We start from the raw sequence: 14,894 nt of genomic DNA on the forward strand, positions 1-14,894 counted from the left end.
TAAAACAGGAAGAAACTGGGTTTCAGTCAGGGCTAATGAAATCCTATGGATTGCTATGGATTTGACATATATATTCTATTCCTAGCGACAGAAGTATGTCTGGGTCACCTTTCCATGTCTTCTAACCTGCCCTCAGAGCCTAGGATCAGAGGAGAGCATGCAGGCTACCAGCCTAACTGAGTAATCCTTCATTTTGTCAGAAGTTGGGATTTGCACTCCAAAATGGAAGAACTTGTAACCGTTCCCCCTGCAGAAATTCAGTACCTTGCTGGCCTGTGCACACTTTGTTTGCATAAGTGACTGCAGAGACAGACATGCCTTCTTCCACCCCAACCAGAGGTCTGATTCATCACTAGCAACTTCAGGGCCAGCATTAAAAATGTGTTGCCCTTTCTGCCTCCGTGCGCTTGCCATCTGAACATACAGTTTTCCTGCCTTGCACAGTGAATGCTACTGGATAACTGGAAGGTGGTTTGGTTTAGAGTATAGATGAATTGTTAAGGCATGTACACAAATGCTGGCATTAATCACTCTTCTGGTTTATGACTGCTTCCAAAATTGTAAATTCAGGGCTTCCACAATTGAAGTTGTGGCTTGGGTATGAATTTCTGATCAAAACTAAGATAGCTGTTTGTGCTCTGCTCGGTGAGCATATCCGTTGCGCTTTTCTTTGGCCGGTGCACCCAGTGTCCGACTTGTAATCTGCTATCCCCTTGCATTCATTGCTACCGGAGTGCCCTTATCTGAATTGTTCTTTGCTTTCAAACATTTTATTTAAGTCTAAGGTTCCTATTTTATCTAAATCTCCTGATGCAGAGTTCATCAGTCATGCTAGGAAAATTGATTCTTGGCTATCTATAAACATCCTTACTTTTGAAATCATTCATTCTTTCTTTCTTAACCTGAAAGGCCGAGCATAAATGGGCAGAAGACTCAAACACCTCACTCCTCTACCATGGCCATAATTCTTTGGTTTTCTTTTTTCAACTTTGTGATTTATGCTGCATTATGCTTACAAGTGTTACATCAACCAGCAAACACAGATTTACAGGTGGAACCGAGGGGCTTCAGCCTGCGTTGCTGCATTGCCTCGCAGCTTGTATCAGCCTGACCTCTGCAACCAGCCTTGGCTACTGCAGTGTGACTTTTCAGTATTCATAGACAGGAAAGGAAGTTCTTTTCTCAGTTACACTGTTAAAGTTAATGTAGAATAATAAACTCAGTGAAGTCGTCAAAATTGCTCTGGATTTACGCCCATGTGACTGAAGTGCAGGATTAAGATTATTAAATTGCTCTGTTTCTGGGAATATGCAATCTTTTAAAAAAGTTTTATTAACCTCATTGTTAATCATTTTACTGGAGTGATACCACTTAGTCTATGTAATCACAACCAAGAGGGATAAAGTGATCTAGTTTACTACATATAGTGAAATGCTTTCGGTTATGTTTCATTATTTTTAACTGTACATGGAATTAACAGAATTCAGAGAAAGAAGTATTAAACTCAAACCTGTGCATGAGATTTGTCATCCTGAGGTCAAACTAAGAAAAAGGAAACACCAAATTTTGAATTAACAATGTTTTTATGTGCACAAATGAGGTTTTTATTTTTATGTAGACAATTATAGAGAGAATTAACAGCAAAGATAAATCTGGTGGTGAGATAGGGCAGAATAGTAGAAAATGGCATTATTTCACTTTTAATTCTCAGGGATCAGGCAGTGTGGGACAACAGAAATACCTGCCTTAGGTGGGAATTAAAAGCTTTAACATATGAGGCTTAATCCTGTTGCAGCTGAAATCCTCTTTTCATGCTTTACTGTTGCATCTGCATTTTGATGTGAAAAGTTTCAAAATTCATTGTTTTCTTTAAGATGTTGAAAGCCTCTTAAAAATGTGTTATAGAAAATGCTGAACATAACCATTTAGTAATAATGTCAATATATGGAGTTAGTCCATTTTGGACATCTTAAGATGCAAATTTGGAAAAGCGAATTAGGAACTGACTGCTTGCTTTCTCAGTCAGTGCGTCACAGTGATACAGATTTCCCTTATCAGTAAAATTTGGCTATAGAGCATCTGAATGGCTTAATTGTTCTTTCAGGTTTTGAACGTGTGAACTTATAGGTGCTATTTCAAGGAAAACCAACCACCTTGTTTGATGTCCTTTTGTTACACAGTTGGGAAAGGAAGCCCTGCGTGTATTTTGTGTGACACGACTCAATTCTATGAGCTCTGGAAGGAACCCCTATAGGGATAGCTGGCATGGCTTCCTCATAGCGAGTGTGTCAGACAGTAACTGTCCTTTTTTTCCCCTGAAGAATGAAATGAAGATGTGAGTTGCTGGTGAAATCCTGCAATCCCTAACACTTGTGAAGCCTATATTCATGCAAGTCGTCTAAGTCAATGAATGTAATAGGAGAATCCATTGCAAGGCTGGGATCTTAAGTCAGTGCCTACTCCTGCCACCAGATATTTCTGAAACTTTGTGCATGATACCGATTTATAAGGGATACCTAAAGTCATATGACTCTAAACTGGTATTTGGGGAAGAAGAATAGGTTATGAACTTCCAGAGCAACTTTCCTCCTCCTCCTCTTCCTCTACCACTACTTGCTTCAGTGCTCCAACCTACTGCCAGGATGCCATTTGCTGTTTCCTGCTGTTGTGAGGAGTTTGTGTTACTTGTATTTGCTGCTAACATTGGCGATAAAATAAGGAACAAAATGGAAATGGCAGTTTTTAACAACTAATTCCCAATTACCTGCTACCTTTTTATCTCGTCTGTGGATTAGCTGATCAGTGGATGTAGAAACCCTGGAACCAGCTCTGCTGAGAGGCAGATAAGGTCAGGCACGCCTCTTAGCTCATGAACAGCACCTCACTGACCCGGAAAGAGTTGAGCTGGTTTTATGCAGCGTGCATCCTTATCCACATGGCCAGGAGGCTCAGGTCAGCTCTGTGAAGATGACTGGTGTTACTGAACTGCGCTGCTGTAAACAGGGGCACTAGGGAATGGTTTCAAACTCAGCCCACCAATGTCTACTTACTTGTGGCCACCCCCACGCCTGCCCAGTGCTGCACCCCAGCTAACTTCGGCTGCAAATGTGGGTACGCACTGCAGTGATAGCCAGAGCAAACCTGTGGCAGCCTTTCCACCAACATGAACTACGGAAAATACTGTTTTTAAAAGTACTGCATACAGAACTGTTTTAATTTAAAATCCCTTTTTTATTATCATCTCCCACAGAAAGTAAGGCTTACAAAGGAAATTTGTGGTTGAGAATATTTGTGTGAGTGGTTTCATAATGCAAAAAGATTAACAGTAGTAGTAGACTTATTTGAAATCACAGTATAACATTTCATGTTTGAAATGCGTGATATACGACTGTTTAAAACATAACTTACTTAAACCGTCACTGATCTTGTATCTGCTTTATCTGGATGGGTTAAAGCCATTAAAATATACACATTCTTTCCACGCTATATTGATACTATTGGAGCAAAAACATCTTTCATGTTATTTAGAAAAAAGACCCCACTTTGTAAATTGTTATTTCAGGAGTTCTTAACTCTCAATATAAAGAAAACCCTTTTGTTGTAACAAATGAAAGTACATCCAAAGCATTCCTCTGCGAGGATGCATTTCATAAGGATTTTTATCTGATTATGTGAAAAATAATTTTCCTCCATGCCTGTAAAGAGGGCTGAGTGGATAGCAGAGATAAGGTTTCATGGGAAGGAAGAAAGAATGGAAACAACATTGTTGAGGTTATTTTTAAGAGCTGCTGTCTATATAGTCCTTTCCATTTTTGTGGAGAAAAAGACTGTGTTTTGTGCATTTGAAACCACCTTTGTGTTTCATTGTTGTTCTTGGTTCTCCCAAAAAAAAAAAAAAGGAAAGAAAAGAAAAGAAAAAAAATCCTTCCAGTAAAATTGTGTTAGCAGATTTTAAAAAAATTCATTTCCTCACGAACTTAAGCTAAATAGTATCCCGGCAGGCCCAATTTATCAGGCGAACGCCCCACGTTGTTTGTCAGCTTCTTTGTTGGGGGGTGAGGGGGAGGGGAAACCCAAGCAACAAAAGACCGTAACCTATTGATATTACTTCTGCGATACACTGGGGAAAATAGATTGATTTAGAACTAACCACAGAAAACTAGTCAATCTGATGAGTTTACAAGGGAGGATTTTTATTTATTTATTTGTAACAAGAGTAAACATCATCAATATTCGACCCTGTGTTATTGGAAGCCTTGCAGACAGTGGGTTTGTGTCATCCTGCTGGGGCTATCTGTAAGATGAAAAAAGGCAGGCTTAAAAAAATGGAGGGACCTTGTTTTTCTCGTGAAATTGAATGTCTTCAATCTCTGATATGTTATCGTGTGTTGTAGGATTTGGAGGAGAAATAGATAGATGAGCATTTTTTTTAATTTAATCTTCATTTCTTTAGAAGGTTGTCTTTTTTTTTTAATAAGATGATAGTTCTGTTAATCTCAAAAAGCTAGTAAAGCACAGGAAATTTTCAAACTGAATTTTACTGAAGAACAACAGCCTGCAATTAACTTCCCCAGCATGTCGCCTCTGCACAGTGTTTTGTGTGAACAAGGGGTTCGGGGTAGCAAATACTCACAGGATCAGCACAAATCTAAATGTGGCCCCAATGTGCTGTATTCTGAATGGATAATACACCATTTCCCAAGATACTTCACTAAAAATAATTACAGTTTTAAAATTAAACTAATGTGGTTTTTGTCATGGATTGATAAATGAGGGTGCTAGTGAAGTTTTCTGTCTTAGTGTGACCCTGCTTGCTGGACACACCATAAATACTCTGATGGAGATGCTAAATGCTCCATTCTCTAGTTTATTTAACAAGATCATTTCAGTTGACCTTAAATTATTTATTTCAGTATTATTCCAGTATTCAGTATTTTGAATACTAACACTTTATTAGACCATTTTCAAAGTTACCTGTATTCTCTCCTGCATTCAACTACTGCTTAAGAATTAAAGGTTAATAAACAAAACGGCATAAAACCCAGCAATGTGCATGTGAGAAGAAATATTCCAGCAATTTCCCTCTTTGGAGGATGCAAGCAGAGCATGTAGGTTCAGTGCATCTTGTGTATGTCTTGCTGACTCACTGGTGGGTTTTCATCCTTTAAAAACAAAACGCCGGGCCACATTTCTGCAGGTTAATTCCCCACTGGGTGTGGGGAGTGGGGCAGCTGCGGGGCACAGCTCGGCAGTGAGGGAGCGCAGCCATGCACCGCGGCAAGGCTCCCTCCTGCACCCCGTGATTTTTTAAAAAACACAGTCTGGCTTTATTTCTTCTGGGATTTAACACTGCTTAAAAGGTTTTGGGGGGGGTTGGGAGGGGGGGAGAAAATTCCCAAAACAGTGCCAGCAAGGGAATCCCCCAGTAAGAGCAGCAGAGGAAGGAACGAAATGCCAGAGGAGCTGGTACCCAGCGCGGGGCTGCCGGCAGGCGCTGGCTGCTGCTTGGGGTGCGCAGGGGTCCCCACCACCTCCCACTCCGCCCCTGCCACGCACTCCTGCTCCTCCTCATCCTCCTGGTCTCTTGCTCTTCCTGCTGCTCCTGCAGCTTGTTGCCCTGGCAGCCGACCAAACTTTTTTAAATTTTCCAGGGACAGTCGCTGCCTATTTTTAAGTTGCAGTGACTGCAGCCTCATGTTTAGTTTCAGCGTTTCTTGCTCTGAAAGGACGAGGTCTGTGTGTGCTGTCTGTTTTAATGCTCTGTTTCAAAAAATACTCAAACCATTTTTTCACTTTTATGTGTAGGCTTCTCAGCAAGAAGGGTTTTCATGTTACACCTGTACTAAGTAAAAGTGATTAATCCTTTTATAATACAGTAACATATGAGAGGTGCCTGTTTAGCAGCAGTCAACCTGTGAGCCTGTCAGTCTTTGGAGTGCTGCTGTGACAGATTTGATATCCAGGATTTGGTTACTGGAATATTTAAGTAATGCATTAAAATGTACTTGCATTTATCTCAAAGACAATTTGAAATTAGTGGATTCTTGATAGTCCAGAAGCCTCTCTCAGAACTGCGGAGGTGTTGGAGGTGTTTCTGACTTGCCCCAGGTGATGCCTGAGCAAGCACAGGCCTCCCTGAGCTCTTCTAAGTGTTCACATACCCCAGCCAGAAGTGTCCCCTTGCACTGCCCCAGGGCCTGATATTCAAGAGAAGTCACTGAAGCCCTAGAAGAGTAAAACACCTTAGTTTTGCCTAAGATCCACATTTCTGTTAGATCATGGATAGTTTAACCTCCCTTTACAGCAGAATAGGGTAGTTGAAGTGATACGCTGCATGTTCTGTCTGCAAGAACTGGCCTTTCTTTAGATATGTTGTAAAAGTAATTACTAAAAAAGACAGCACATTTAAGTACAATTTTAAACATTTCCATTATGCTTTAACTACTTAGTTGACATTCAGCGTATTGTAAAAACATGTCACTTGCACATGCTGTTAGAGTACCATGCTATTTTTCAAAGCATTTACATTGCTACGTGGAGCATTGTTAGCCAAGATGCAGTTTTTTATTGTCTGATAGCATTCAGAAAGGAAAAACAAAAGAGGAGTTGATGTAGGGAATATCCTGGTGAATTATTTTAGTCTTCCTCTGACTATACCCCCTTTCTTCCCTTTGCTATCCCTGTTAGATGTTAACCCCCCTCCCCCAAGAAAAAGTCAGTCATCAGGGTAATTTTAAAGCTTTTTCTCTCAACAGATAATAGAGTGGAGCCATACAAATGATTCTCTACTTGTCATATATATTGGATTATAATCTAAATCATATTATAAAGCAGCATGAAGAAGCAAGCAGTTGTGCTTACCCTCCTTACTTCTCAGCTCTGCTGAGCTGTTCTTGTGGGGAGGCAGGGGTATTGTCATTTTAAAAGGGATAGGGCTAGGGTGTGCTTCCTAAGCAGGACTGCTGCTGGGACAAGGAAAAAAGCTGAAGACTAAAGAGTATTTTATTTTGCATTTGGTTGTGAAATTGAGTACTTCTAATGAATTTCAGTCATCAGCTTATTGCAATTAATACAACATAGTTTATGTTGGAATCTGTATGCCTTTTGCTTGTTCATGTTTCCTTTAATATGTATAGTTCTGTGCAATCACAAATCCGTAGTGACGGAGAATTTAGAAGTGTTTTTAACCATGCTATGTGCTCTCTTCTTTCTTAGTAGGTATTAATGTTACTGTTTTCTTGAGAATATTGAAATACAATGCTAGACAAGTTCTTCAAGGTGTTTCTTTATTAAAATGTTCATCTTCTTTATATCAAAAACTCACCCTGATTCACCTTCCTGTCAGTGCCATAGTGAAGAAAGGATTCCCCGTTAGGGTAATTGCCATCTCTTTATTTACTCTGTTGCATTATTTTTTGAGCCTGAAGCTACCTAGTAAATCATGGGAGCATACTGTGAGAAAGACAGTCCTCTTTTAACAAATCCTTCTTGCTGTTGCTTTTTTGTAAGGATTACTTCTACTGTAATTGCACTTTTAAGGGCTTTTTGTGGTTAATTCATCTCATGATGTAATTTACATATAAACTTTTAGGTTGTGTTTTAAGCTAAGCTACATTATTTCCATGGTGCTTCTGAAGTGAAGAAATGCTTGATGTGGTTGTACTAAGCTAGAGTTTCTGAGAATATACTTAAATGAGAATTTGCTAATTTTCTTAGCAGGAGCCAGCATGTATATTGTTCTATATATTTATGTATATAAAGATGTGAATGTGTAAGCTTGCACATATCACACACTATCAGGTTTCATTATGTTGTAACATGAGTATATACAGCAGAGAGGAGCAAAGAGTTGAAGCGTTTTGGACAAAAGGGTTAATACCATACCTTAATGCGCATGGATGATGCCATGTGGTATCATTTGTGAGCTCTGAGGTGGCTGACCATTTCCATTTTGGTGTAAATCCCTTGAGAGGGAAGGCATTTCAGAGCGGGGTGTGATCTGTTCTCCTGGTAAGAGTGATTGACAAGGAATGAATAAATAGTTAAAAGAACTGAATAAATACCACCCTCCTGTTTAAGTCCAGGCACACCCTGGCTGGCACATATATATTCTAATGCGACACTTTAGCCAGATGCTTGAGTTGGTTGGTAACAAAAAACATTCCTGAAAGGCCAAATCATAGTTTAATCACAAATGCTTTTGATAGTTTTCTTTTATGGTGACATTTTAGCAGCGATTTGAATAAATGCAGGTATTACAATATTTTGCAAGTAGGATGTATTGATAAATATATATGCAAAAGGTGACGGAGGCCTCGTGAGTGGAAGCAGGGGCCCTGACAGCAGGTTCTTGGTCAATTGGTGGGGTGAAATGGTTCACTGAATTGGATAACACAGTGCATACCATAGTGACTGATTAAATTGATTTGTCCATGGCTACCGCCTACCCTGCTACTGAGGCCTTTAAATCTATTTTCAAACGTTTTTCTTTTTTAAACCACTTTAAATATATGTGATATTAAGGGAAGGAAGCAAGCGCAAATACTTTCACAGCTATAAAATTCTGTATTCTGAATTAAGATAAAATGCACGATTTCCAGAATGTCAACACACTCCCATGTTACTCTGCATTATACTATACTTAGCCCAGGAGCAAGTGCACTGCTAGAAACCGATGAAGAAGATAAAAATAAACATCATTCTTTAATACAACCTAAACTATAACAAATACCACATTTATGAATTGTTAAATGTATTTATTGGAGGGGGAGAGAGTAAAACACTTAAGGGTTTTTGTTGTTGCTGTTCTTTTGTTTTTCTAACTGCAAGTATTACTTCCTTATTATTTTATCCAGAAGGTGTTTAGAAAGCTTGTCGGGGAAACATAGCTGAATGCTACTATTAAGTGGGGGTTTTTAATTTGAAAATACCTGCAATGATTTGGGAAAAAGTAGTCAGACGGATATTGTTTAATAACTCAAAACTTTTTTTAAAAAAATTATAGGGGAAAAAAGCTTGATGTTTTGGTCTTACATCAGGATGTTTGTATTTTACAATATATTTAGTATGTCCTTGCTAGGGAAATCAATGCTAAATGACAGTGGGGCTTGTACATGTTATTTTCTTCTTGATTCAAGGGAAGCTTTATATTCTGCATCTCTTCATGGGTTTTTCTGTAATATATGCAGACAGAATAGTGTAAGTGTAGTCTTCAAATTCTACTGAAAAATTGCATAAAACTTCAGTGCAGTGGTGACATAAAAATGGAACCAGTTCACCTAAAATTGCAGTTGTCATAAAAGCTCAGAGTTCAGTATAATGGGTTTAGTTTCTTGTTTCTTATTTCTTATTAATTTTTAGGGGAGATAGGACAATTTAATTACAATGTTTTGTGAAAGGATAATGAAGTTCTGTTCATCATTTAACTTCTGTAAATTATAGGTCAGTCTTGTAGGACATGACAACACACCATGGGCAGCTTACGCTGTTTTTACGTTTATCTGTTAAAATAAAGATATGGTTAGTATCCTGCTAATAGTGAAGAAGAGATAGGAAGAGGGAGGTACTGAGGGATTGTTTCTTGGAGTGGATTTGCAAATATTAACAGCCATTTTGCAATCTTTTTAAAAATATGCTGGTTTTATCAATAGCATTTCTTTGGAAGGTAAAGTAAATTCTGTAGGTGAGACTGTACATACAGCTTTGCATGGGCTAAACTTACTGGTTTTGTGTAGACTAGTAGTGTCTGAAATACTAGTCTAAATATAGACTAAATACTGGCTGAAACAGTGCCTTGTTACTTTCCAGGAATCTGAAAATTTAAAATATTTTCATGTGGGCTCGAGCCAGAACATGTTACACTATTTTGTACTTAGAGTCTTTTTTAATCCTTCAGTTGACTCCACCAGGCCTAACTATTTGTGGAGTTGTTTTTGAAATTAGTTAATGGCTAAGGGAAAAAAAAAAATTTTTGGTTTAGTTCTCTCCAGTAGTATGTTAGATCATAATAAATTAAATGTGTATGAATTCAGTGCAAGTTTTATAAAACAAAAAGAAACCACAAAAAAATAGCCAAAATGGAAGGCTCAGTGGTGAACATGACTGGCATAGGGTCACCATGCCGAAGGCATATAATTATTTCTTTGCATCACGTGTTAGAATAGTGCGATCCAAGGACTGGCATTCCTGGCGTCTGTTACAAAGGGAGAGGATTCAGTAAGGAATTGCGGGAGATTTCTTCAGGACTCCCCTGCCTAACAAGGTCAATGTAAGAGTATTTAGTGGATTTTAGCTGTTTTTGAGAACTGGGAAGAAGGCCTTGCCTGTGCGGCATGGAGAAGGCTCCTGGGCAGCCGTGTCCCTTTGAAGATGACACCACTTGCACGCGGTTTGGGAATTTCAAGAGAAAACAAACAAGCCCTGTTTTATGACTCTTGCCAGGGTTTTATTTATTTTCTTTTGAATCAAAACCATAAATGCTGTTAGGAACCCTCTGCAACATAAGCATTGTAAAAGTTTGGCCCCCAGCCCTGCTTGCCGTGCTTTGGCTGAGCCGGAGGAGACAAGGTGCGGGGCCCTGGGCAAGAGCCTGGCTAGTGACGGGGCACCCCTCCTCACGGTTGGGTAAGTTTGGGTTTCCCTGGCTGAAAGCAGCATGTCCATTAGGACAGGGTTATGTCGGAAGCTGAGTATCTCCTCTCTGCACGTTTCTTTATGGCCCGATCCGGCAATAGGCACACGCAGAGTGAAGCCATCTCAGGGCGAGGAGGCCGGCGCTGGCGATGCCTCTTCTGCTCTCCTCGCCCTGCTTTTTGATGTTGGTCCTGTCAGGCATTGAAACACTAGTACTTGCAGGCGTTTTAATGCTATGAATACCTGGGTAAATGGAGATGTTCGCCGCGGCGGGATGCTTGAATATCTGGTGCCCTCTAGTGGGGCCGGGGGCCGGGCCCTGCCCGGCAGGCGGTGGCCGCGCCCCGGCGACGGCCCTGTGGGGAGAGCCGAGCCGGCAGGCCGGGACTCCCGGTGAAAGGTGCCCTGTCCCAGGCAGAAGGTGTTTTTTGGCACCGGTGCAACAAAGGGGCACCTTCCAAGTGACTTAAAAAGCAAAACTCATATGTACCTCAGCCTGCGGCCGTGGGATATTGTATTGGGTTTGCGTGGCAAGGTTTTGGTGGCAGAGGGGCTAACAGGGGTAGCTCCTTGAGAAGCGTCTTGGAGCCGGCTGGCATCGGCTCTATTGGATCTGGGGAAAGCTGCTAGCACCTTCTCACAGAAGCCACCCCTGTAGCCCACCCCTCCGCTACCAAAACCTTGCCACACAAACCCAATACGGATATCAGTGCAGAAGCCCCCAGTTTCACCAGCAGACCTTGTGCACACTCATGCTGAGCTTACCTGACGCAGAAAATGACACTGCATTTTATAACTAGCTGTCTCCCTTTGCTTTTTAGATGCTACAACTGTGGTGGCCTTGACCACCATGCTAAAGAATGTAGTCTACCTCCACAGCCAAAGAAGTGCCATTACTGTCAGAGCATCATGCACATGGTGGCTAACTGCCCCCACAAAACTGTCTCACAGCAGCCCACTAGTTCTCAGGGAAGACACGAAGCTGAACCACAGCCTTCCACTTCTGCTTTCCCGAGAGAAGGGGGAGGAACGCACGGCTACTCGTCTCCATCGTACTCTCAGGAGGGCAGGTCAGAGATCTCGGAGCGCTCGGGCAGGTCACCACAGGAAGCTTCGTCGAGTAAGTTGTCTGCGTCGCCCGAAGAACCAAGTAGAAAGGGGCCTTCTGTTCAGAAAAGGAAAAAAACTTAATGTGTTTGTCATAACTTTCCATTTTCTTTATCCTCTTGGGATGTCTACCTCATTCAAGTACAGGGGAAATAATTTCATTATCAGTAGCTGACCTGGAATTTTAACTACTGTTAAGGAACTGTGAATTTTTTTTTCTTTGATAGACAAATCACTCCAAGCAAAATACATTTGAGCAGGGTGCATTACGTTTTACCTTCTGTATGTGTGTGTATGAGTGTGCACGCGCGTGTGTGTATGTGTACATATCTATAAATATATATTTTTTCCATCAGACCACTCTCCAGCTCCCACAAGACATTACTGTGAAGCAATAGGCACAGTATCCACAAATGTTCCTGAACTCATTCCTAGAACCTATTACCAAACATGTTCAAAAAAAAAACAATCAAGAAAACCCAAGAAATGTCATTCAAAACCAAACCAAACCTGAAAAACCACACACAGAACTGAGATCAAGACTGTTACTTCTCTTGTGAACCAAAGGATACTTTCATAATTTAAAGCTGCCATATGGTACTAAAGATACTAAGACATCCCCCATGCCATCAGTTTGAGTTCTTTTCTTTCTTATCTCCACAAAGTATCAAAACCCCTCCCCGTGCCCATGCAGGGCAGTGTTATGACTCAACACCGCTCTCATATTCACCATCCTTTGTTGGTGAGGGGTTTAAAGCTCCAGAACAAGACAATGAATGTGTAGTTTCTGTGCTGGTTTCTCAAAATGTTTTCTTAAATTAATACGGTTGTAACTGTAATTTAGATGACTGTTGTGTAGGGGAGAATGTGTAAGTTGTTACCTAACAAGACCCTTTTGAGTGGTATCAGGATACCATCCTGTTTAACCCTTTGTATTCTGTGATTGTTTAGGGGACCTTGGTGGCGGTAGTAGCAGCAGCAGCAGCAACTTCTCTTGGCCCCAAGTAGTGGCCCTCAGTTTGAAGGGACTTCCCCTTTGTTTTCTGTTAAAATGCCATGAAGAGAACTCCCTAGGGATTTTTGTTGTTGTTGTCTGGTTTGGTTTTAAAGAAAATGAAATGCAAAGCTAATGAGATCCTGGGATAAATGGTTTCTTAAGAATAAAGGTAGATGGGTACGTGGGGTTGCTCAGCCAGCCTCCCTTGCTGATGATACAGCATGTGTACAGGCAAGAAGGACAGGTGTCTGCTGCAGACAAGCCTGAGTGAAAGGACCTGCAAATTTGCCAGAAGCCTTGGGCATCATCTGCTTCTTGTGAACAGGAGACTGTCACTGACCAGCCTTGGTCCAGAGCGCACTGGGACCACACACTTCTGCATTAAAGAGGAGAAAGATTGGTGGCCTCAGAGTGAGACTCCCTGGGCTGCAGCCCTTGCTCGGGGTTAATAGAGTTGGAGCCTATCAAAACTTCAAGTCGCTTTCCATTTGTAACTTCTGAATTACCAAGTAAGTCATACGTAAGATAACGTACTTTGACAAATCCCATTGCGGATGTAAGTTAATTAGACAAACCTGTATAATCCTTAACATTGGCAATAAACACAGGCTGTTAAAGCTTGAAGGAGTCAGGTAGGTTTAAGCTCGGATAATCAAACTAAAGAAGCGGCCTGCATGAAAGGTTACAGCGAGCCAAAGTCCTACCCGTGGTAACTCTTTTGCAGCCAGTAGTTACAACAGGTATGCAGCTGACTCATTGTGTGGCCTTCCCCTTCCCGCTTGTCCTGCCAGATGAGACTTTTACTGTTGCTGCTGCTGCTGCTTCAGTAAACAGGTAGTAATCAAACGCCTCAGTGAAGGGCACAATTTCAAGAAAATTATTTTGTGTGAATTCCTTGCCAGTGTTTGCGCGACTCTTGATGGTTTATGCTGAAGTTCTCAGTATGCTAATGCAAAGCTTACCTTTGACGATATTGAATGTGATAGATCTATAGAGAAGAACTTCCTTGCCTTACGCAAGGATAGTAAACTTATTTAAATTATGTAGACAAATCAAAGTGGCATTGCTTAACCTTCTAGCCGGTGTAAAAACCAGGTTAAACAGCAAAGATGCAAAACTTAGGTCACTTTGAAAATTTAAACCAAAGTTCCTTATAGAAATAGGCAATTGTGGATTTGAAAACTGGTCATTCCCTGTTTATATGTAAGAAGTTCAGAGCTGAGATAAGGTAATATTTTCAACATGCGGATTTTAATTGGTGCTGTTTGAAATCACTGTGCACACCAAAGTCAGACTGAACTGCTAAGAGCACATACCAAACCCTATCTTATTGTTGAAAGCTTAAGGTTTTATTTTTATATATTAGAATGTTATCACTATTACATAACATACTCAGGACAAAGAACTTTGCTCAGGGAATATACCATGTAATGTTGTTTTTTCTTTACAGAATAGTCTACAGACCTGCTTACTCAGAACAAACCAAATAGTCTTAGACCTTTTTATCTCTATATAAGTATTATGTACTGATATTAGTAACTACCTCTGAGTTGACATAGACCTACATTTCTGATAATCAGATCTCAGCATTTTGTATTATGAGTTCCTGTGAAATGATAGAGTGGTATTCTGTACTGGTTGCTTATGTGAGCATTTGTGTCTTTACATTCACAGGGTCTGAGCTTTCAGAGATGCTGGGCAACCACAGCTCCCACTGACCTCCAGTTGGAGTTAGTGGTGCTTAGCTTTTCTAGGAGGGGAGGGATGGGGGATGGGGGGGGTAGAGGGGGAAGAATAAAAACACAAAAGCATCAAGTCCACTTTGTTTACATAGGTGACAATAAAATTAATATTCTGTTTACAGCAAAATGCTACCTCATATTTACTGCATAAACACACCTTTATGCTGCTCTAGCCTTAAAGGTGGCTGTTGATCTATGGTACATACTTTTTATCTGTACTAAATATGTAACTGATAGTTCACCACTGCATACATTATGGCAAATACTTGTTTAAGATGAAGCATCCATTTGAAATTATGAGACGTTTCCAAACATTTCTTTGAAAGTTTTTATTTTTCTGTCTAAAGGATTATGGGCACTGTTCATGAAAATAAATGCATCACCAGAAGAGACAAAAATGTACATGCCTAAGTTAA

General features: G+C 40.5%; 1 protein-coding gene across 1 annotated transcript in view; it reads left to right on the plus strand.

The window, feature by feature from the left end:
* LIN28B (lin-28 homolog B) overlaps window positions 1-11,823 on the plus strand; it is an 86,935-nt gene extending 75,112 nt beyond the window's left edge. The window contains exon 4 of the mRNA XM_054821770.1: window positions 11,454-11,823. Within this exon, the coding sequence (XP_054677745.1) occupies window positions 11,454-11,823 (370 nt within the window). The remainder of the gene's footprint in view (window positions 1-11,453) is intronic.
* Window positions 11,824-14,894: the final 3,071 nt, after the last annotated feature.

Source organism: Grus americana, chromosome 3 (genome assembly GCF_028858705.1).
Source record: "Grus americana isolate bGruAme1 chromosome 3, bGruAme1.mat, whole genome shotgun sequence".
Classification (NCBI taxonomy): domain Eukaryota; kingdom Metazoa; phylum Chordata; class Aves; order Gruiformes; family Gruidae; genus Grus; species Grus americana.